The 22,176-nt window shown below is 38.9% G+C and overlaps 1 protein-coding gene across 5 annotated transcripts in view; it reads left to right on the forward strand.

Moving 5' to 3' along the window:
* The window catches only part of CENPC (centromere protein C), a 72,314-nt gene extending 58,615 nt beyond the window's left edge, over positions 1 to 13,699 (forward strand). For all 5 annotated transcript variants that reach the window (XR_012434901.1, XM_005555193.4, XM_074039919.1 and 2 more), the window contains 2 exons: positions 11,331 to 11,421; positions 13,503 to 13,699. Coding sequence is in view for 4 of the 5 variants with exons in the window: in XM_005555193.4 (XP_005555250.3) it covers positions 11,331 to 11,421; positions 13,503 to 13,573 (162 nt within the window). In the remaining variant the exon portion in view is untranslated. The remainder of the gene's footprint in view (positions 1 to 11,330; positions 11,422 to 13,502) is intronic.
* Positions 13,700 to 22,176: the final 8,477 nt, after the last annotated feature.

Genomic DNA, 22,176 nt, shown 5'->3' on the forward strand with positions numbered 1-22,176 from the left:
TGTTGTAGGATATTTAGAAGCTTACCTGGCCTCTACTTATTAGATTCCAGTAGCACCGCTCTAGTTGTGACAGAATCAAATACATCTTCAGAACTTGTCCATTGTCCCTTAGAGGCAAAATCACCTTGATTGAGAACCACTAATATTGATTGAGAAATTTAAGAAACAGATCAAGCAATCACTGTGTGTGGTGCTAACCTGGATCCTGATTCAAAGAAACCCTTGAAGATATATTTTCACTGATGATTGGAAATTTGACTATTAACTAGGTCTTTGGTATTAAATATTCATTTTTTAGGTGTGATAACAGTATTGTGGTTATGTTTTTTAGAAGGGCTTGATCTTTCAGTACATACTGAAATATTTGCAGATGAATTATGATACTTGGCATTTATTTCAAAATAAGATGGAGTGAGGATAGTAGACTCTGGCTTCGGCAGGTGGTTGGTATTAAGTATTCATGAGAGTTCATCATTCTATTTTTGTATGTTTCAAAAGCTTTCTTAATTAAATGTGTACAGAAATGAGGAGAGGTGTGCTTAGAGAACCAAATTGAATAGATGAGAAAAAACACTAGAAATATATACTTGACTTTTTAGTATTACTTTTGTCTTTTTGATTGAGGGAAATTATTTTTGGATGTAATAAGAACTTTTTTTTATGTCTTACTAAGTTATAAAAATACCTTTGGAACATTTCAGGGGGCTTTTTTCCCCATTTAGGGAGGTAGTATATCACAGTGGTTAGGGAATGAATTCTGTAATCTAAATGCCTGAGTTCAAACCCCAGCTCTGCCATTTACATTGTGACCTTGGAAAATTACTTAACCTCTCTGTGCCTCAGTTTCTTCATCTATGAAAAGCTACCAAAGTAGTAACTGTCTCATTAGTGGGCATATACATTAAATAAATAAGAATAAAGTGCTCATAATACTACTTGGTACAGAGTAAGTGCTATATAAGTGCTAGCTGTTATTGTTATTCTGGTATATTATGATCATTGTACAAAGTAGTAATAAAAAAATAAGGAGGCGAATAATTATCTGAGGCAAAACATTCTTGATGGATGTCTTAGTCAGATTGGGCTGCTATAATCAGAATATCATAGACTTTGATCTGTGTCTCTTTTAAGAGCACTGGTCCCATTCCTGAAGGCTCTGCACTCAGGACGTAATTACGTCCCAAATTCACCACCTCCTGATCCCATCACATTGGGGGTTAAGATTCCAGAATATGAATTTTCAGGGGACACACTAATTTCTAACAATGGCTGAATCTCAAAGTTTGAAGGCCTTTTACTGTTTATTTTAGTTGCTCAAAAAACTAGGTCACTGCCAGGATGCTACCTCTGTATAAAGTATGAAATTTGCCACGTTTGAATATGGAAGCCAGCATGATTGAGAGATTTATTCTCTTTTACTTTCTTAATCTTGATGCTTGTTTAACATATGATTTTGAGGGGAATAGGGATTTAGCTTTTTGTTTTCTTTGATTCTTCAGATTGAGTAGTTTGTTGTCCTAAACATGTGACCTTTAAAGAGGCATACATATAGCCTAGGTATTTTTTTTAGTGTAGGTGATAATCTTTTTGAGACGGAGTCTTGCTCTGTCACCCAGGCTGGAGTGCAGTGGCGCAATCTCAACTCACTGCAAGCTCCGCCTCTCGGGTTCGTGCCATTCTCCTGCCTCAGTCTCCCGAGTAGCTGGGACTACAGGCGCCCGCAACCACACCCGGCTAATTTTTTGTATTTTTTGTAGAGATGAGGTTTCACCGTGTTAGCCAGAGTGGTCTTGATCTCCTGACTTCGTGATCCACCCACCTCAGCCTCCCGAAGTGCTGGGATTACAGGCGTGAGCCACCGTGCCCAGCCTGTAGGTGATAATCTTTACAGTGGCTCTGGAATTTTCATAAGCCAGTAAATAATAAGGGAAAGCAAAAGAAATCTCTTCCTGTATTACAAGGGTCCCCAACCTTTTTGGCACCAAGGACTGGTTCAGAAAGACGATTTTTCTTCCACAGAAATTGATGGTGGCAGTGGGAGTTGGCATTAGATATTCATAAGGAGCACACAACCTAGATTTCTCACATGCACAGTTCACAATAGGGCTCATGTTCCTGAGAGAATTTAATGCTGCTGCTGATCCAACAGGAGTCGGAGCTCAGGCAGTAACGCTCACTGGCCTGCTGCTTACTTCCTGCTGTGTGAACCCATTCCTAACAGGCCACTGCCAGTAGCGGTCCCTGTCCCGGGTTTTGGGGGCACCTGCTGTATTAGTTTTCAGTTGCTGCTCTAACAGATTACCACTATGGGTCACTGAGAAATAGGTCATTAAGCTATTTTGTCTTATGAACATCATAAGATAATATAGCCTACTATGAGCCTAGGCTATATAGGATACCCTGTTGCTTCCGTACTTCATACCTGTACAGCGTGTTTCTGTGCTGAATACTGTATACAGTTGTATTTGTGTATTTAAATGTAGAAAAAGTATAATAAAAATATGGCATAAAAGATAAATGGTACACTTATAGGTCACTTACCATAAATGGAGCTTGCAGGACTGGAAGTGGCCCTGGATGAGTCAGTGAGTGAGTGCTGAGTAAATGTGAAGGCCTGGGACATTACTGTACACTCCCGTAGACTTTATAAATACTGTAGACTTAGGCCACACTAAATTCATAAACAAAATTTTTCTTTCTTCAGTAATAAACCTCATCTAACATTTTTACTTTATATCCTTTTTTTTTTATTGTTGTTAACTTTTGGACTCTTTTGTAATATTTAAAACTTAACCATACTGTTCAGCTGTACAAAAATATTTTATTTCCTTATTCTGTTTTTTTCTATTTTTTTTAACTTTTAAAACTTTTTTGTTAAAAACTAAGACACAAACAACAAATCACCCTTGTGCTACACGAGATTAGGATCATTATCAGTGTCTTCCACTACCACATCTTGTCCCACTGTAAAGTCTTTGGGAACAATAACACACATGGAGCTGTCATCTCCTATAATAACATTGCTTTCTTCTGGAATACCTCCTGAGGGACCTGCCTGAGACTGTTTCACACTTAACTTCTTTTTATATAAGTAGTTGGAGTACACTCTAAGTTAGTGGATAAAAGTATAGTAAATACATAAACCAGTGGCATAGTTGTTTATTATCGTTACCAACTGTTTTGTACTGCACAAAATTGTGTTATACTTTATTTTTTATTTCAATAGGGTTTGGGGAACAAGTAGTGTTTGGTTACATAGATAATTTCTTTTTTTTTTTTTTTTCTTTCATTGAGATAGTCTCCCTCTGTCACCCAGGCTGGAGTGGCACAATATCGGCCCACTGCAGCCTCTGCCTCTTGGGTTCAAGCAATTCTCATGCCTCAGCCTCTCAAGTAGCTGGGATTATAGGATGTATTAGTCCTTTCTCACACTGCTATAAAGAACTGCCCAAGACTGGGTAGTTTTTAAAGGAAAGATGTTTAATTGACTCACAGTTCTGTGGGGCTGGGGGTGCCTCAGGAAACTTACAATTATGGCAGAAGGGGAAGCAAACATGTCCTTCTTCACATGGTGGCAGCAAGGAGAATTGGCACACAAGGGGGAAAAGCATCAGATCTTGTGAGAACTCACTCTTATGAGAACAGCATGAGGGTAACCGCCCCCATGATTCAACTGCCTCCCACTGGGTCCTTCCCATGACATGTGGGGATTATGGCAACTATAGTTCAAGGTGAAATTTGGGTGGGGAGACAAAGCTAAACCATGTTACAGGGGATAATTTATTTAGTGGTGATTTCTGAGATTTTGGTGCACCTATCACCTGAACAGTGTACACTCTATCCACCGTGTAGTCTTGTATCCCTCTCCTCCTCCCACCCTTCCCCCTGAGTCCTCAGAGTCCATTGTATCATTCTAATGCTTTTGAATCCTCATAGCTTAGCTCCCACTTACAAGTGAGTACATGCGATGTTTGGTTTTCCATTTCTGGGTTACTTTATTGGAATGATGGTCTCCAACTCCATGCAGATTGCTACAAATGCTATCCATTATTTCATTCCTTTTTATGGTTGAGTAGCATTCCATGGTACATGTATACCACATTATCTGCTCGTTGATTAATGGGCATTTGGGTTGGTTCCATATTTTTGCAGTCGCAAATTATGCTGCTATAAACGTACATGTGCAAGTGTCTTTTTCATATAGTGAGTCACTTTTCTTCTGAGTAGGTACCCAGTAGTGGGATTGCTGGATCAAATGGTAGATCTACTTTTAGCTCTACTAAGGTTTTCCATAGCGGTTGTACTAGTTTACATTCCCACCAGCAGTGTAAAATTGTTCCCTTTTCACTGCATCCAGGCCAACATCTGCTATATTTTGATTATGGCCATTCTTGCAGGAATGAGGTGGTATCTCATTGTGGTTTCGATTTGCATTTTCCTGATCATTAGTTATTGTTGAGCATGTTTTTGTATGCTTCTTGGCCATTTCTGTATCTTCTTTTGAGAATTGTCTATTCATGTCCTTAGCCCACCTTTTGATGAGATTGTTTGTTTTTTTCTTGCTGATTTGTTTGAGTTCCATGTAGATTCTGGATATTATTCCATTGTTGGATGGACAGTTTGTGAATATTTTCTTTCACTCTGTGGGTTGTCTGTTTACTCTGCCGTTGCCAGTTTACCGATTATTTCTTTGGCTTTGCAGAAGCTTTTTAGTTTAATTAGGTCCCATCTATTTTGTTTTTGTTGTGTTTCCTTTTGGATTTTTGGTCATGAAGTCTTTGCCTAAGCCAATGCCTAGAAGGGTTTTTCTGATGTTATCTTCAAGAATTTTTATGGCTTCAGGTCTTAGATTCAAGTCTTTGATCCATCTTGAGTTGATTTTGGTATAAGGTGGCAGATGAGGATTCAGTTTCATTTTTCTACCTGTGCCTTACTGATTATCCCAGCACCATTTGTTGAATAGGGTGTCCCTTCCCTACTTAATGTTTTTGTTTGCTTTGTTGAAGATCAGTTAGCTGTAAGTATTTGGCTTTACTTCTGGGCTCTCTATTCACTTCCATGGTCTATGTGCCTATTTTCATTTCAGTACTGTGCTGTTTTGGTAACTATATAGTATCGTTTGAAGCCAGGTAATGTGATGCCTCCAGATTTGTTCTTTTTGCTTAGTCTTCCCTTTGGCTATGCAGGCTCTTTTTTGGTTCCATATGAATTTTAGGATTGCTTTTTCTAGTTCTGTGAAGAATGATGATGGTATTTTGATGGGAATTGCATTGAATTTGAAAATTTGAAGATTGCTTTTGGCAGTATGTCATTTTCACAATATTGGTTCTACCCATCCATGAGCATAGGATGTGTTTTCATTTGTTTATGTTGTCTATGATTTCTCACCTCTTTGGTTAGGTGTATTCCAAATTATTATTATTATTATTATTATTATTATTATTTGCAGCTATTGTAAAAGGAGTTGAGTTCTTGATTTGTTTCTCAGCTTGGTTGCTGCTGGTGTATAGCAGAGCTATTGATTTGTGTACATTGATTTTGTATCTTGAAAGTTTACTGAATTCATTTGCCAGATCTAGGAGCTTTTTGGATGAGTCTAGGGTTTTCTAGGTATATGATCATATAATTGGCAAACAGCAACAGTTTGACTACCTCTTTTCTAATTTGGATACCCTTTATTTCCTTCTTTTGTCCGATTGCTCTGGCCAGGACTTCTAGTACTATGTTGAATACAAGTGGTGAAAGTGGGCAACCTTGTCTTGTTTCTGTTCTCAGGAGAAATACTTTCAACTTTTCCTTGTTCAATATGATGCTGGCTGTAGGTTTATCATAAACGGCTTTTATTACCTTGAGTTATGTTCCTTCTATGCCGATTTTGCTGAGGGTTTTAGTCATAAAGTGGTGCCGGATGTTGGCAAGTGCTTTTTCTGCCCCTATTGAGCTGATCATGTGATTTTTGGTTTTAATTCTTTTTATGTGGTGTATCACATCTATTGACTTGCATATTGACTTCTCTATGTCTTTTGGAATCATTTCATTGGATTGGTAACAATTCTTCTTTGAATGTCTGATAGAATTCAGCTGTGAATCCATCTGGTCCTGGACTTTTTTTGTTGTTGACAATTCTTTTATTACCCTTTCACTCTTGCTGCTTATTATTGGTCTATTTAGAGTTTCTATTTCTTCCTGGTTTAATCTAAGAGGGTTGTATATTTCCAGGAATTTATCTCTCTCTTCTGATAGATAAATTGAATGTCTGATAGAATTCAGCTGTGAATCCATCTGGTCCTGGAATTTTTTTCTTTTTCTTTTTTTGAGACGGGGTTTTGCTCTTGTTGCCCAGGCTAGAGTGCAATGGTGCGATTTCAGCTCACTGTAACCTCCACCTCCCAGATTCAAATGATTATCCTGCCTCAGCCTCCCAAGTAGCTGGGATTACAGGTATGCACCACCACACCCGGCTAATTTCGTGTTTTTAGTAGAGACGGGGTTTTGCCATGTTGGCCAGGCTGGTTTTGAACTCCTGACCTCAGGCAATCCACCTGCCTCTGCCTCCCAAAGTGTTGGGATTACAGGCGTCAGCCACTGTACCCGGCCTGGACTTTTTGTTGTTGTTGACAATTCTTTTATTACCATTTCAATCTCATTGCTTGTTATTGGTATTTTCAGAGTTTCTTTTTCTTCCTGATTTAATCTAGGAGGGTTGTATATTTCCAGGAATTTATCTGTCTCATCTAGGTCTGGTTTGTATACATAAAGGTATTCATACGAGCCTTGAATGATCTTTTGTCTTTCTGTGGTATCAGTTGTAATATCTCCTATTTTGTTTCTAATTGAGTTTATTTGGATCTTCTGTCTTCTTTGTTAACCTCACTAATGGTCTATCAATTTTGATTATATTTTCATTTAGTTCTACCAAATGGCTTGATCTTTGTTATTTCTTTTCATCTGCTGGGTTTAGGTTTTGTTTATTCTTCTTTCTCTAGTTCTAGTTCCTTGAGGTGTGACTTTAGATTGTGTATTTGTGTTCTTTCAGACTTTTTGATGTAGGCATTTAATGCTATGAACTTTCCCGTTAGCACTGTTTTTGCTGTATCTTAGAAGTTTTGATAGGTTGTGTCACTGTTATTGTTCAGTTCAAATAATTTTTCAATTTTCATCTTTATTTCATTGTTGATCCAACAGTCGTTCAGGAGCAGATTATTTAATTTCCATCTATTTGCTTGGTTTTGAGCGTTCATTTTGGAAACTGACTTCCAATTTTATTCGACTGTGGTCTGAGAGAGTACTTGATATAATTTTGGTTTTCTTAAATCTATTGAGACTTGATTTGTGGTCTCTCTCATGCAGTCTATCTTGGAGAATGTTCCATGTGCTGATGAATAGAATGTATATTCTGCAGTTGTTGGGTAGAATGTTCTGTAAATATCTATTAAGTCCATTTGTTCCAGTGTATACTTTAAGTCCGTTGTTTCTATGTTGACTTTCTGTCTTGATGACCTGTTTACTGCTGTCCGTGGGGGTATTGAAGACCCTCACTGTAAGTGTGTTGCCGTCTGTCTCATTTCTTAGGCCTAGTAGAAATTGTCTTATAAATTTCGGAGCTCTGGTGTTAGGTGCATATATATTTAGGATTGTGATATTTTCCTGTTGGACTAGTCCATTTCTTATATAATGGCCTTTTTTGTCTTTTTAACTGTTGTTGCTTTAAAGTCTGTTTTGTCTGATATAAGAATAGCTACTCCTGCTCTCTTTTGGTATCCATTTGCATGGAATATCTTTTACTACTTCTTTCCCTTAAGCTTATGTGAATCCTTATGTGTTAAGTGAGTCTTTGAGGACAGCAGGTACTTGGTTGGTGCATGCTTATCCATTCTGCCATTCTGTGTCTTTTAAGTGGAGCATTTAAGCCATTTATATTCAATGTTAGTATTGAGATGTGAGGTACTGTTCTATTCATTGTACTAGTTGCCTGAATTTTGTGTGTGTGTGTGTGTGTGTGTTTTACAGACCCTGGGAGATTTATCCTTTAAGGAGGTTCTATTTTGGTGTATTTTGAGTTTTTGTTTCAAGATTTAGAACTTCTTTTAGCAGTTGTAGTGCTGGCTTGTTAGTGGGGATTTCTGTCACCATTTGTTTGTCTGAAAAAGACTTTATCTTTCCTTCATTTATGAAGCTTAGTTTTGCTGGATACTAAAATTCTTGGCTGATAATTGTTTTATTTAAGGAAGATAAAAATAGGACCTCAGTCCCATCTGATTTGTAGGGTTTCTGCTGAGAAATCTGCTGTTAATCTGATAGGTTGTTTTTTAAAAATAGGTTACCTGATGCTTTTGCCTCACAGCTCTTAAGATTCTTTGCTTTGTCTTGACTTTAGATAACCTAATGACTGTGTGGCCAGGTGATGATCTTTTTGCAATGAATTTTCCAGGTGCTCTTTGAACTTCTTGTATTTGGATGTCTAGATTGCTAGCAAGGCCAGGGAAGTTATCCTTGATTATTTCCTCAATTTTTCCAAACTTTTAGATTTCTCTTCTTCCTCAGGAACACCAATTATTCTTATGTTTGGTCGTTTAACAAAATCCCAAACTTCTTCAAGGCTTTGTTCATTTTTTTAAAATTTATTTTTTCTTTGTCTTTGATTGGGTTAATTCAAAAGCCTTGTTTTTGAGCTCAAAAGTTCTTCTACTTGTTTGATTCTGTTGTTAAAACTTTCTAATGTATTTTGCATTTCTCTAAGTGTGCCTTTCTTTTCCAGAAGTTGTGATTGTTTTTTATTTATGCTATCTATTTCTCTGGAGATTTTGTCATCCAAGTCTTGTATTTTTTAAAAAAATTCTTTAAGTTGGTTTTCACCTTTCTCTGGTGCCTCCTTGAGTAATGTAATAATCAACCTTCTGCATTATTTTTCTGGCAATCAGAGATTTATTTGTTTGGATCCATTGCTGGGGAGCTAGTATGATCTTTTGGGGGTGTTAAAGAACCTTGCTTTGTCATAGTACCAGAATTGTTTTCCTGGTTTCTTCTCATTTGGGTAGACTATGTCAGAGGAAACATCTGGAGGTCAAGCGCTGCAATTCAGATTCATTTGTCTAATGGAGTGATCCCTTGATGTGGTGTTCTCCTCCTTCCCCTAGGGATTATATTTCCAGAGAGGCAGCCTGAAGTGATTGCTATTGCTTTTCTGTGTCTAGCCACCCAACAGAGCTATGGGGCTCCAGGCTGGTACTGGGAAGTGCCTGCAAAGAGTCTTGTGATATGATCTGTCTTCAGGTCTCTCAACCATGGATCTCAGCACCTCCTCTGGTGGAGGTAGCAGGGGAGTGAAGCAGACTCTGTGAGGGTCTTTGGTTGTAGTTTTGTTTAATGTGCTGGTTTTCTTTAATATTGGTTGTGCTAGCAGGTGGCTGGCCACCAGCCAGGAGGTGGTACTTTCAAGAGAGCATCTGCTGATACAAGGTTGCCTGGATAAATATTCAGGTTTCTCAGGTGATGTGTGGGGCCTTAGAGCTCCTGTCTTAGGCTACAGGGCAGTTAGAGAAAGACCATCAGGTGGAGGTAGGATTGATTAGGTGTGTCCGAGCTCAGACTCTCCTTGGGCTGAGCTTCTTGTGACCACTGTAGGGGATGAGAGTATGGTTCCCAGGCCACTGGACTTATGTTCCCAAGGGGATTATGGCTGTCTCCACTGCATCATACTGGTCACCAAGGAAGTGGGGGAAGCCGACAGACTGGCCTCACCCAGCTCCCATGCAGCTAGGCGAGGCCAGTTTCACTGCCACTGTGCCCCACCAAACCAAGTTTGTATCCAGGCAACCAGTGAGCAGGACTGACATTTTGCGCCAGGCTACAAGCCTCCCTGCTGAGAAAGGAAGCTGGGCCTTCAGGCCCTGCCCCTTGCCTCCTACCCTGGCTTGTATTTGAACTTCCTATTCGCCCTTCCCCCAATTCTGCCCAGGAAAATTCATGTGTGGTCAAAATTATTTAAAGTTCAACTAGAAATTTCCTTCTTCCTGTGGTCCTTCCCCAATTCCACTGGCAGCCCTCCCCAAGGAACCCTGTGAGAGAAAGTCAGAAATGGTTTCCTTGGAAACCAGGAGTACTTACAGGGCTCTTCCCACCTTTGCTTCTACTATTATATTTCCCTTGGGTCTCTCAATTCCTTTCAGCTCTAGGTAAGGTTAAATCCTTCTCTCATGACCTGGATTTTCAGGTTCCCCAGTAAGGATGTGTTTGGAGGCAGACTTTCCCCCCTTTCACACTTTGGGCACTCATAGTTTTTCAGCTGTCTCATGGAGTTTGCAGCGGCAAGCCATTTCTTTCAAAGAGTCTGTGAATTCTTTCAGTTTTCTTGGTATGTTCCTGTGATAGTTCTTGGGGCAAAGAAGTTCATGATGTGAAGTTTCCACACGCTGTTCTGTCCATCTGAGTGGGAGCTGCAAGTTAGTCCTACCTTCTGTCCTCCACTTTTTCCTGTGTGTACTATCCTTTAATGTGACTGGCAGTGCAGTTTATTTACATCAGCATCACCACAAACATATGAGTAATGCTTTTCACTAGGACATGATGGCTGTGAGGTCACTAGGCAATACAATTTTTTAGTGCCGTGGTAACCTTATAGGACCACTATCATGTTTACAGTTTGTTGTTGACTGAAACGTTGTTAGGCAGTGCATGACTGTTTCACAAATTTAATGGCTTAAAACAATACTCTTCTATTATCTATCGCACCGTTATGTAGAGAGAACCATGAGCTTGACCAGGTATTCTGTTTAGAGTATTACAAGACTGGAATCAAGATGTTGACAGGTTTGTATTTCTTTCTGGAGGCTGTAGGGACGAATCTGCTTCCAGTCTGCTTCCAATCTTATTCAGATTGTTGGCAGAATTCAGTTTCAAGTGGTTGTAGGACTGAGGTTCCCATTTCCTCATTGGCTGTTCACCAGGGTGTCATTCTTAGTTTCTAGAAATAACTCATGTTTCTTGGTGTATGGCCCCACATCTTTAGTACCAGCAACAGTGCAAGTCCTTTTCATGCTTCAAATTTCTGTGACTGTTCCTTCTGCTTCATTTCTCCTCTGCTTCCAGCAGGAGAAAGTACTCTATTTTTAAGGGCTTAATGTGATTAGATTGGGCCTACCTACATTATCAAAGATAATCTCCCCATCTCAAGGTCTCTTTTGCCATGAAATTTAATGTATTTACAAGTTCTGGAGATTAAAGCAGGCACATTTGTGGGGAATTGTTTTTCTTCCCACTACATTTTAAGGTTCCTTTGGAGTATTGTCATGATTCAATTTTGAATGAGATTTTTATTTTTATTTTTACAGGTTTTTTATGTTAACTTTGGTGACCTTTTGTGTACTTTACATGAAACACCTTATATAATAAGTACTGGGGATTCGTTCTATGTTCCTTCAGGTAAGTATAATTAAAGACAATTTATTTCACTTAGACAACATGTATATGGTTGTTTTTGGGCACCATGGAAATGGAAGCCACAGTGGTCAAAATGAAGTGTGATATGACTGATGGATGTCGAAATAGTTTGGTACATATTTTCCTTTCATTTGATTATCAGGTAAGTGTATTAGCATTTTGTGGTGGTTTTTTTGTTTTTGAGACAGAGTCTCGCTCTGTCACCCAGGCTGGAGTGCAGTGGCATGATCTCAGCTCAGTGCAGTCTCCACCTCCTTGTTTCATGCAATTCTTGTGCTTCAGACTCCCAAGTAGCTGGGACAACAGGCACGAACCACCACGTCTGGCTACTTTTTGTATTTTTAGTAGAGGCGAGAGTTTGCTACGTTGGCCAGCCTGGTCTAGAACTCCTGACCTCAAGTGATCTGCCCACCTCGGCCTCCCAAAGTGCCATGATTACAGGTGTGAGCCACTGTGCCCAACCAATTAATGTTTTGATACATGAGAACAAGAGTTGTTTACTACTGACTATAAAAATATTGGCCGGGCACGGTGGCTCAAGCCTTTAATCCCAGCACTTTGAGAAGCCAAGGTGGGTGGATCACAAGGTCAGGAGATTGAGACCATCCTGGCTAACATGGTGAAACCCATCTCTACTAAAAATACAAAAAAATTAGCCAGGCGTGGTGTGGGTAGCTGTAGTCCCAGCTACTCTGGAGGCTGAGGCAGGAGAATGGCATGAACCTGGGAGGTGGAACTTGCAGTGAGCAGAAGTTGCACCACTGCACTCCAGCCTGGGGAACAGAGCGAGACTCGGTCTCAAAATAATATGTATGTATATATTTATATATATACATATGTATATATACATAAATATGTATATATTTTTAGTCAGCAGATATGTTGTATTCCAGAGTAGAACGAAAATTGCCCCATGTTATCTCTAAGAAATTATGTTTTTAGAACATTATTTTAAACTGTTTAAAGAATGGAATGGTATGCTTCATCAGCTATTGAACAGCAAAAGTTATTGTAAATAGCCATTTTAATCCACTTGTCATTCATTCACTCATTCAACAAGTGTGATTGAGAGACTGCTATGGGCCAGGTGCAGTGGCTCACACCTGTAATCCCAACATTTTGAGAGGCTGAGGAGGGCTTGAGGTGAGGAGTTCGGGACCAGCCTGGGCAACGTAGGGAGACCCTGTCTACAAAAAATGCAAAAGTTAACCAGGCATGGTGATGCACACCTACAGTCCTAGCTCTTGGGAGCCTGGGACAGGAGGATTGCACGAGCCCAGGAGTTCAAGGTTGCAGTGAGCTATGATTGTACTACTGCACTCCAGCCTGGGTGACAGAGCAAGACTCTGTCTCAAAAACAAAAACAAAACAAAGTGTCTACTATGTCCATGTATTGCTGGAAGATTTGGGATATATAAATGAACAAAACAGGCAAAAATCCCTGCTCTTATAGAGCTTACATTCTGTTAGGAGACAATAATAATAGTCATACTTGCATAGTCCTTAGTATGTCAGCACTGTTGTGAATACTTTCTCAATTTCTAGTATATAGAAAGTCACAGTGATAGTACTCAATTCTAATAAGCCTGTCACATGTGATAATTGTGGTCCATCTGTATTTCACTTTTCCTGTTATTTATTACCTCATTTAAGAGTAGCATTTGCCTTTTTAAAATTTTGAGATTTCATTCTACTTAACATTGTACCTTTTATACTCATATATATATGAGTATGTCTGGTTTAGAGGAATCCACAGAAGTTCTGTAGACCTGATAAAGATTGGTTGCAGAAAGAGATTTTCTTTTCTTACCCTCTTGACTGACTCATCCCTGCATTTATTACCATAACGATATGAAATTTGTATTTCTGTTCTCTGAAGCCTCATCTGGGTCACGTATCATGGTTAGCTCTTGATGTTGTAGTTCATGGAATTAAGTAAGTTACTTAGGTTAGGTGAATTGTTTTTATTTTGTGTCTTACTATAACTGTCAGGTGATGGCTATATACTTAATCAAAAGGAATGATTCCTATGGAAATAATTTTTTTTTTCTTATCACTTTTAGGTAACTATTATAACATCAAAAATCTCCTGAATGAGGAAAGTGTTCTTCTTTTTACTCAGATAAAAAGATGAAAGATCAATCAAGCTTAAATATGTGTGTATATATGTATATGTGAAAAACAGTTTGTATAGTTGGGACATTTGTCTTTGTAATTACTTGTGATGTTTTAAAATAAAAATTTTATTCATTTTTGTGTAGACTTGTATTTGATAAACATTTCTAACTCCCATGTTTTTTCCGATTTTTCAGTGACTATACATAATAGCTTGTAGCGATGCCCATATTTATGATATTATTTTTATAATTTGACAAGAATACGAAAATGAAATATAGAACATTTCTGTGTCAAAAGAGACCGATTAATATATCTATTCATTAAAAAACACCTTTTCCAAATATGAATTTTAAATCATTAATTATTAAATAATCCAATGGGAGAAAACTGTGGTAAATGGCATATTTGTGTTAATTTCCTAAAACTGCTATAACAAAATACCACAAAATGAGTGACTTAAAGCAACAGAAATTTATTATCTCAGTTTTAGAGGCTAGAAGCCTGAAATCAAGCTGTTGTCAGGGCTGTGATGTGTTCGAAAACCTATAAGGGAGAATCCTTCCTTATTCCTAACTTCTGGTGGTTTACTGGCAATTTCTGGCATTCCTTGACTTGCACTGGTAGGTAGCATTTCAGTCTACTTGCATTATCACATGGTATTCTCACCTTCTGTGTCTGTGTTCGCATGACATCTCTTTAGTATATTACATGTAAATGTTTTTCCATCATGCTTTTTGGTTCATATTTTCGTTGGAGGCAGTGTCTTTTGCCATTGCTTTCTGTATGTGGCCTCAACTTTCCCTCAATAAATAAATATAAGCTAAAAATTTTATTCAATATTTTTGGTATGGTTAGCATGTAATTATCATTAACTCTGGTTAATTAGAAAATTAGAAAAATCATAAAAAAAAGTTTTTTTTGGTTTTTGGTGTGGTTTTTGGTATGGTTAGCATATAATTATCATTAACTCTGAAGAAATTGATGTTTCACAGTAAATTATTTTTAGGTCAACTCCCTTTTCAGGTCTTACATATTAAATACACACATGCAAAGCAACTCTGGTGTAGGACTTAGGAAGAATGAAGTGTGATGGCTTTTTTTTGTACTTTATAATTTTCTATTGTGATTTTTATTGAATCTTTTTTTTTTTTACCTTTATTTCTTTGAATATATTTGTTATGAAGTCTTATTGAAGGCTTGACTAATCAAGTATCTGGGCTCATACAGATTTAGTTTTCCCTGAATGCTTTTTTTCCTTTAGTATATTTCACTTTCCTATGTTTTTACATGTCTAATAATTTTTGGTTGACAGCTGGACATTTTAGGTAGCATATTGTAGCAACTCAATTTTGTCTTATATCTATGGGATTTGTATTTTAAATTTAGCATTTTGACTGGACTCAAACTGTGGAATCTATCTTATATATGATGTGAAGTTCTGGCTGTCTGTGCTCTGTTTTTAAATTCTTTATTTCAATATTTATTCTTGCTTGCTAGGGGTAGTTCCTGTGTCTGCATAGCTTAGCAGTCAGCCAATCATTTGGACAAAGGTTAAGATCAAACACTTGAGTCTATAAGCCTTCCATCCACTGTTGGTTGTTCTGTGTGGGATGGGGGCTGCATTCAGTGTAGCAGGCAGTTCCCAAATCCCCCTTGGTTTTTACATTTGCCATGCTCTCTTGAGTCTCCTCTGTGCATGCATCATTTCAGTTTGCCAAAGATGTTTGGAGAGCTCATGTTACTCTTCTCTACTCGTCTGTTTCCAGGACCTTGTTAAATTTCTGGCTGCTCTGTTGCTCTTCAAGAACTAGGACTGTAACCTTTGGTTAATAACTAAAAATATTCCTTGTCCATTCCTAAGTGATTTTTTTACTTTTGACTTACAGAGTTGTAGGTTTATACCTCTGCTGTAAATCAAGACTCCTCTTACAGCAAAGTTGCTAGTTTTCAGTTAACTACAGCCAGACAAAACTGTAGTTTTTACTGATCAACCTAGGGGTGGGTGAGACCTCACTCAAGAAGGCCACAGATTCCAACAGTTCTTTTCCAAAGCTTTAGCAATTTTTTTTTTTCTTTCTTGTCTTGTTTTTTTCCTTCTTTCTTTATTTTTTTTCTGGAGGCAGAGTTTCACTCTTGTTGCCCAGGCTGGAGTGCAATGGCATGATCTCGGCTCACTGCAGCCTCCGCCTCCTGGGTTCAAGCAATCCTCCTGCATCAGTCTCCTGAGTAACTGGGATTACAGGTGCTCGCCACCATGCCCGGCTAATTTTTGGATTTTTAGTAGAGACGAATTTTCACCATGTTAGCCAGGCTGGTCTCAAATTCCTGACCTCTGGGTGATCCACCCACCTCGGCCTCCCAAAGTGTTGGGATTACAGCTGTGAGCCACTGTGCCCAGCTTAAGTATATCCTTTCTGTGTCTAAACTGAAAGCCCATATGGTTCAGCAAAAGCTCTCCAGTCTGCTTGGTCAGAGCCACATCTGAATTTTGCCACCTCTGTACTCTGTTCAGCTCATAGACTTCTGTCATGTCTCAGAATTTTGCTCTGCACATTTGCAGCCTACTGTTCAGCCAACTTCTAGGGCTATAATGGTTGATACAGTAGTCACAAGTTGTAGCTATTTAAATTTAAAATGTTGTTTCTTACTTGCATTTGCCACATTTCAAGTGCTTAGTAGCACATGGTAGTGGTGACTACCACATTAGATGTCACAGATATAATTATTATGCAATTAACCCACAGATATAAGTTGCAGAAAGTTCTGTTGTTCTTGGGCACCTCATGCAGATTTCTGGAGCTCTTTTTCAGTTTCTACTTCTGTACCCTGCATCACAATTCAGTCTTCTCAACAGTCCTAAATTGTGATCTTTCTCTGCTCGTTAAGACCACTGTTCTTTTTGAACTCAACTCTCTGTGTCCAGTTTTGCAGAGTGCCCCCAGGCATAAAATTGGGTGACTATGGAGTTAATCTCTTGTCTTGAAAGAATCACAGTCCTGGTGGGGTGTGGTGGCTCACACCTGTAATCTTTGCACTTTGGGAGACCAAGGCGGGTGGATCACCTGAGTTCAGGAGTTCAAGACCAGCCTGGCCAACACGATGAAACCCTATGTCTACTAAAATACAAACGTTAGCCGGGCATGATGGCAGGTGCCTGTAATCCGAGCTACTCGGAAGCTGAGATGGGAGAATTGCTTAAACCTGGGAGATGGTGGTTGCAGTGAGCCAAAATCACGCATCTGCACTCCAGGCTGGGCAGCTGAGCAAGACACTGATTCAAAAAAAAAGAAAAAAAAGAATTCACTTCTGTCCAATGTCTGCATAGAATTACCTTTTATCTTTTTCTATTTTAAAGTTTGTTGGAGGAGGACAAATTCGACCCCCATTAATCCATCGTGGGCATCACCCACGAGAGAGGTTTTTTTTTAATGATTTTTCTAATTTTTATTGTTGGGTAGGATTCCACAGTTTGTTGTCCATTTACTTACCACATGGATGCATGTGTCTTTAATTTCTTCCAGTGGTTGCTTACATCTATGTAACTACAATTCTGAAAAAGAAATTGGCAAGGATACAATGCATGTGTATAGTTCTGTTTCATTATGTGTGAATTTGTGTAACTACTGCAATCAACATAGAACTGTTTCATCACTAATTTGTTCTTCATTTCTGTAATATTGTCACTTACATATTGTTGTAGCAATGGAATAATATAGTGTATGACCTTTGGTTTTTCTCACTCAGCATGAAGCCCTTAAGATCATCCAAGCAGTTGTACCTATCAATAGCTCATTTCTTTTTATTGCTAAGTGATATTCTCTAGTATGGATAACTGTACCACAAATAAAGATGAAGTGAACACTTCCTACAGGTTTTTCTGTAAATTTAAGTTTTTGTTTCTTTGTAGTAATGCCCATATGGGAAGCATACGTTTGATTTTTAGGAAACTGCTTAACTGTTTTCCAGATTGGCTATACCATTTCAGATTCCCATAATCAATTTATGAGATACTGTGGTCTCATAAACCCCTTATCTATGGTTTAACTTTCCTTGAATGCAATTAACCCACAGTTAACAGTGGTCCAAAAATGTTAAATGGAAAATTCCAGAAATAATCTCTAAGTTTCAAATTGTGTGCTGTTCCGAATAGCATAATGAAATTCCATGCCCTCCCACCTGGGACCTGAATCCTCCTTTTGTCCAACATATGTATACTATAGACTACCTGCCTGTTAGTCATTATTATTTTCTGCTGTTGACTTTTAACCATTGATACCACCATGGTTCTATGATCCAGGATCACCTGAAGCAGTTGATCCTCCTGACAGTAGTAGCCTAACACTACGTCCCAATGCCTGTGTCATTCACCTCACTTCATCCCGTCAGCATAGGCCTTTTATCACGTCATCACAAAAAGACGGGTAAGTGCAGTACAAGAAAGTATTTTGAGAGAAAGACCATATTTACGAAACTTTTACTACAACACATTATAATTTTTCTGTTTCATTGTTAACTCATACTTTGTCTAATTTATAAATTAAAACATATGCATACAAAAAATCTAAAGGTATCTATCTATAGATATATATAAGGTTCAGTACTGTCTGTAGTTTCAGGCATCCACTGGGGGTCTTGGGAACCTAATCCCCAAGGTGGACTGCTGTATCTAGTTTCTTTGCCCCCTCACCAAACATTTGGTATTGTTAATTTTTTTAGCTGTTCTAATAAGTGAGTAAGGATATTGTCTCTTGAACTTAATTTGCATTTCTCTAATGACTGGTGATGTTAAGCATCTTTTCATGTGTTTATTTGCTATCCATATATCCTCTTCAGTGAAATGCCTTATGTCTTTTGATCATTTTTTATGTGGATTTTTAAATGTTGAATTTTGGAAGTTTAAAAATATATTTTCGATATAAGTCATTTGTTGGACATATAGTTTGCAAATATTTTCTCCTGTTCTGTGGCTTGTCTCATCTTTATAACAAGGCCTTTTGAAGAGCAAGGTTTTAATTTTGATGAAGTCTAACATTGATTTTTATTCTTTTATGGGTCATATTGCATCTTGCAAACTCATCAATCTCTAGATCCAAAATATTTTTTTCCTATTTCCTTCTATAAGTTTATAGTTTTGCATTTTATATTTCAGTTTTGTAATCCATTTTGTATTAAATGTTTTCTCATAAGGTGAGAGGGTTAGGTCAAAATTCATTTTTTGGCTGTGGATGTCTGATTGTACCCGCAGCAGTTGTTGAAAGGGCTATCTTTCTTCCATTGAATTGCTTTTGCACCTTTGTCAAAAATCAGTTGAGCATATTTGTGTGGATCTATTCTGAGTTCTGTATCTATTTTTTTTAATATGGTAGAAGTTTATTACTCCATTGAAACAGTTCAGAGGTGTATAGTCAAAAGCCGAAATAGGATGGTTCTGCCATCCTTGATATGTGGCTTAAATTTTTTTTAAATTTTATTTCAGTGGCTTTTGGGTACAAATGGTTTTTGGTTACATGGATGAATTACATAGTGGTGAAGTCTGAGATTTTAGTGTATCTGTCACTCAAGTTGTGTACATTGTACCCAATATGTAGTTTTTTTATCTCTCCCTTTTCATCCTCCCTCTTCTGAGTCTCCAAAGTCCATTATACCACTCTGTATGCCTTTGCATATTCATAGCTTAGCTCCCTCTCACTTAGCTCAGGACTGAGAACATAGGGTATTTGGTTTTCCATTCCTGAGTTACCTCACTTGGAATAATGGCCTCCAGCTGTATTCACGTTGCTGCAAAATACATTATTTTAATTAAATTTTATTTTAGATCCAGGGGGTACATGTGCAGGTTTGTTACTTGAGTACATTACATCCAGGTAGTGAGCACAGTTAAGTAGTGAGCACATCCAAGTAGTGAGCACAGATAGTGAGCACCCAATAGTCAGTTTTTCAACCCTTGCTCCCCTCCCCGCTTCCCCATATCTATGCCAAGGAAAAGAATTAGATAGATATTCTGCCCTCTGACTTCTCAGTTTCACTGCCAGGCCATCAGGAATGCGATCCACCTAGTGATACTCCTGACCCAGTGTTCCGGCTGTTCAGATCAGACAGGTACCTCTTTTCATCTGCAGGAACGTTAGTGTTCCAGGTAGAGAGGGAGTATGACTCTACCCCACATACAAGCCTGAAACTGGAGGGCACTCTTCCTGTGGGGATGCAGGATAAACCTGACGTGTTCCAGAAAGGCTGTCTATAGGTGTACCCACGTGAAGCTCCCGTGGGAGAAGCCCTAGCTCTGTCTGCAGTGGTAGATTAAGGGGGAAAATAAGTCTCTCTTTTTTTTTTTTAAGATGGAACCTTGCTCTGTTGCCCAGGCTAGAGTGCCGTGGTGTGATCTTGGCTCACTGCATCCTCTGCCTCCTGGGTTCAAGCAATTCTCCTCCCTCAGCCTCTCAAATAGCTGAGATTACAGGTGCCCACCACCATGCCCGGCTAATTTTTATATTTTTAGTAGAGACAGGGTTTCACCATGTTAGCCAGGCTGGTCTCGAACTCCTGACCTCATGATCCGCCCGACTCAGCCTTCCAAAGTGCTGGGATTACAGGCGTGAGCCAGCATGCCCGGCTAGCTAGCGTGCTCTTTCTTTAAGACCCTTCATGAGCATGAGAGCTGCCTGACAAAGTAGAGTTACAGACTTTCCACGCTAAGCCCAGCACTGCACCTGTTCCTCTGCTGAAAGAAACTTTCCACAAACAAAGGTTCTGGAACTCAAGGCCTGCCGTCTGGGTTCTTTTGTCATACGAGATGCTCCCTTGATATGGTATAGTCCCCCTTCCTGCAGTAGTGGGAGTCCCTGAGAGCCAGACTACTGTTAATGCTCTGCTGGGGTTAGCCACCCAGTGGGGCTGCCACACTCTAGGCTGGTGCAGGGGAATGTCTGCAAGGAATCCAGTGATGTGAGCTGTCCTCAGAATTTCCAGTAGTGGCTACCAGGGCCAGCTGTGGTGGAGGTGGCAGGGGAGTGACATAGATTCTGAGACTCCTTGGTTTTAAATAGCCTTAGTGTGTTTGCTTTCTCAGATGCCAGTTGCAGTAGTTATGAACTGGTCACATGGACAGACTCAGGACCTCTTAGTTAGCCAGGGTGGTACAGGCAATGGTGATAGCTGAAGTCACACACACATTTTTTCCTTCCTTGGCACTGTGTTATTCTACCTAGAGATGCTGTAATGGACTGTGTGTGTTGGCCTCCAGCTCGGAGGTGGTGCTTGCCAAAGAGTGCCAGCCGCAGTGGTACTGGTGATGTTTGTGCTTGCTTTATGTTACCCAGGGAAGGTACCCTGGTGTCTCAGGCAATGGGCAGTGCCATAGTGCTCCCAAAAGTTTCTATTGTTTGTATTAAGCTACCAGGGCAGGTAGTGGGGCAAAGCCAAGTGGAGGCTGGGTCAGGTAAGTCTGCACTCTGACTTTCTGTGTGTAGGGCAAGCAGTGGTCCCAGTAGCAGTCAGCGGACACTTCTCTGGCCACCGCGGTGATGTTACAGGTAGGAGTACAGCTGCCTCTGTTGCACATAAGAGTTCACATAAGGAGTGGGGAGTAGCAGGGGACAGTAAACCCACCCAGCTCTTATGCACTTGGCAAGGTGGGTATCAGAGCTGCAGTGTTTCATTAGCAGCAGCTGGCTAGATTCCAGGCAGTCTGTGCTCAGATTATCTGTTGATCCAAATGTCTACCTCTCTGTCAATACAACACTGTCTTGATTATGTATGACTTGAAATTGGGTATAGTGGTCCTCCCATTTTGTTTTTTCTCAGAATTATTTTAGGTATTCTGATTCCTTTGCCTTTTCATGTAAATTTGAATAATTTTTATCATTATGCACAAAGAATCCTTCTGTGATTTTGATGAGTTTTGTTAAACTTATATATCATTTTGGGGAAAAATTAACATTTTTGCTCTCTTGAAGTTTTCTAATCCATTAACTTGATAGGATATGTTTCTCCATCTATTTAGATCTTTGATTTCTTTCATTAGTATTGTGTTTTCAGTATAAAAGTCACGTACATGTTTTGTTAGATTTAGATATATTTTTTAAGGAATCGTAAATGGTAATTTTTCTATAGTATGTGTTCTGTGATTTATTTCTTCAGCATTTTTGCCCTTTCTAGTCTTTTAAGATTTTACATTAAAAAATATCTTATCTCTCTGATATCAGAATGTATTCTACTGATTTTTACATGTAACTTTCATGATATTCACTAGATTAAATTAAAATAGCTTCAGAAAGTTCTGAGATTGTAAATTGAAGCTTCAGAGAAGGAATAAAAGTAGTAGTCTGGAAACAGCTTTATTAAAGGAAATCAGAAACTTTATAACAAGGTCAAGGTGGGCAACATTTTCCTGTAAAGGGCTAGAAGGTAAATAAATATCTTAGGCTTTGTGGAACACACAGTGTCTTGCATATTTTAAAAATAGGCTTTATTTATTAGAGCGGTTTTATGTTCACAGCAAAATGGAGCAGAGAGTACTGAGAGCTCCTGTACACTGCTTGCCCCTGCACATGCACCTTTCCTACTGTCAACACCCTGAATCACAGTGGCACATCTGTTACAGTTGATGAACCTACATTG

Source organism: Macaca fascicularis, chromosome 5 (genome assembly GCF_037993035.2).
Source record: "Macaca fascicularis isolate 582-1 chromosome 5, T2T-MFA8v1.1".
Taxonomy (NCBI): Eukaryota; Metazoa; Chordata; class Mammalia; order Primates; family Cercopithecidae; genus Macaca; species Macaca fascicularis.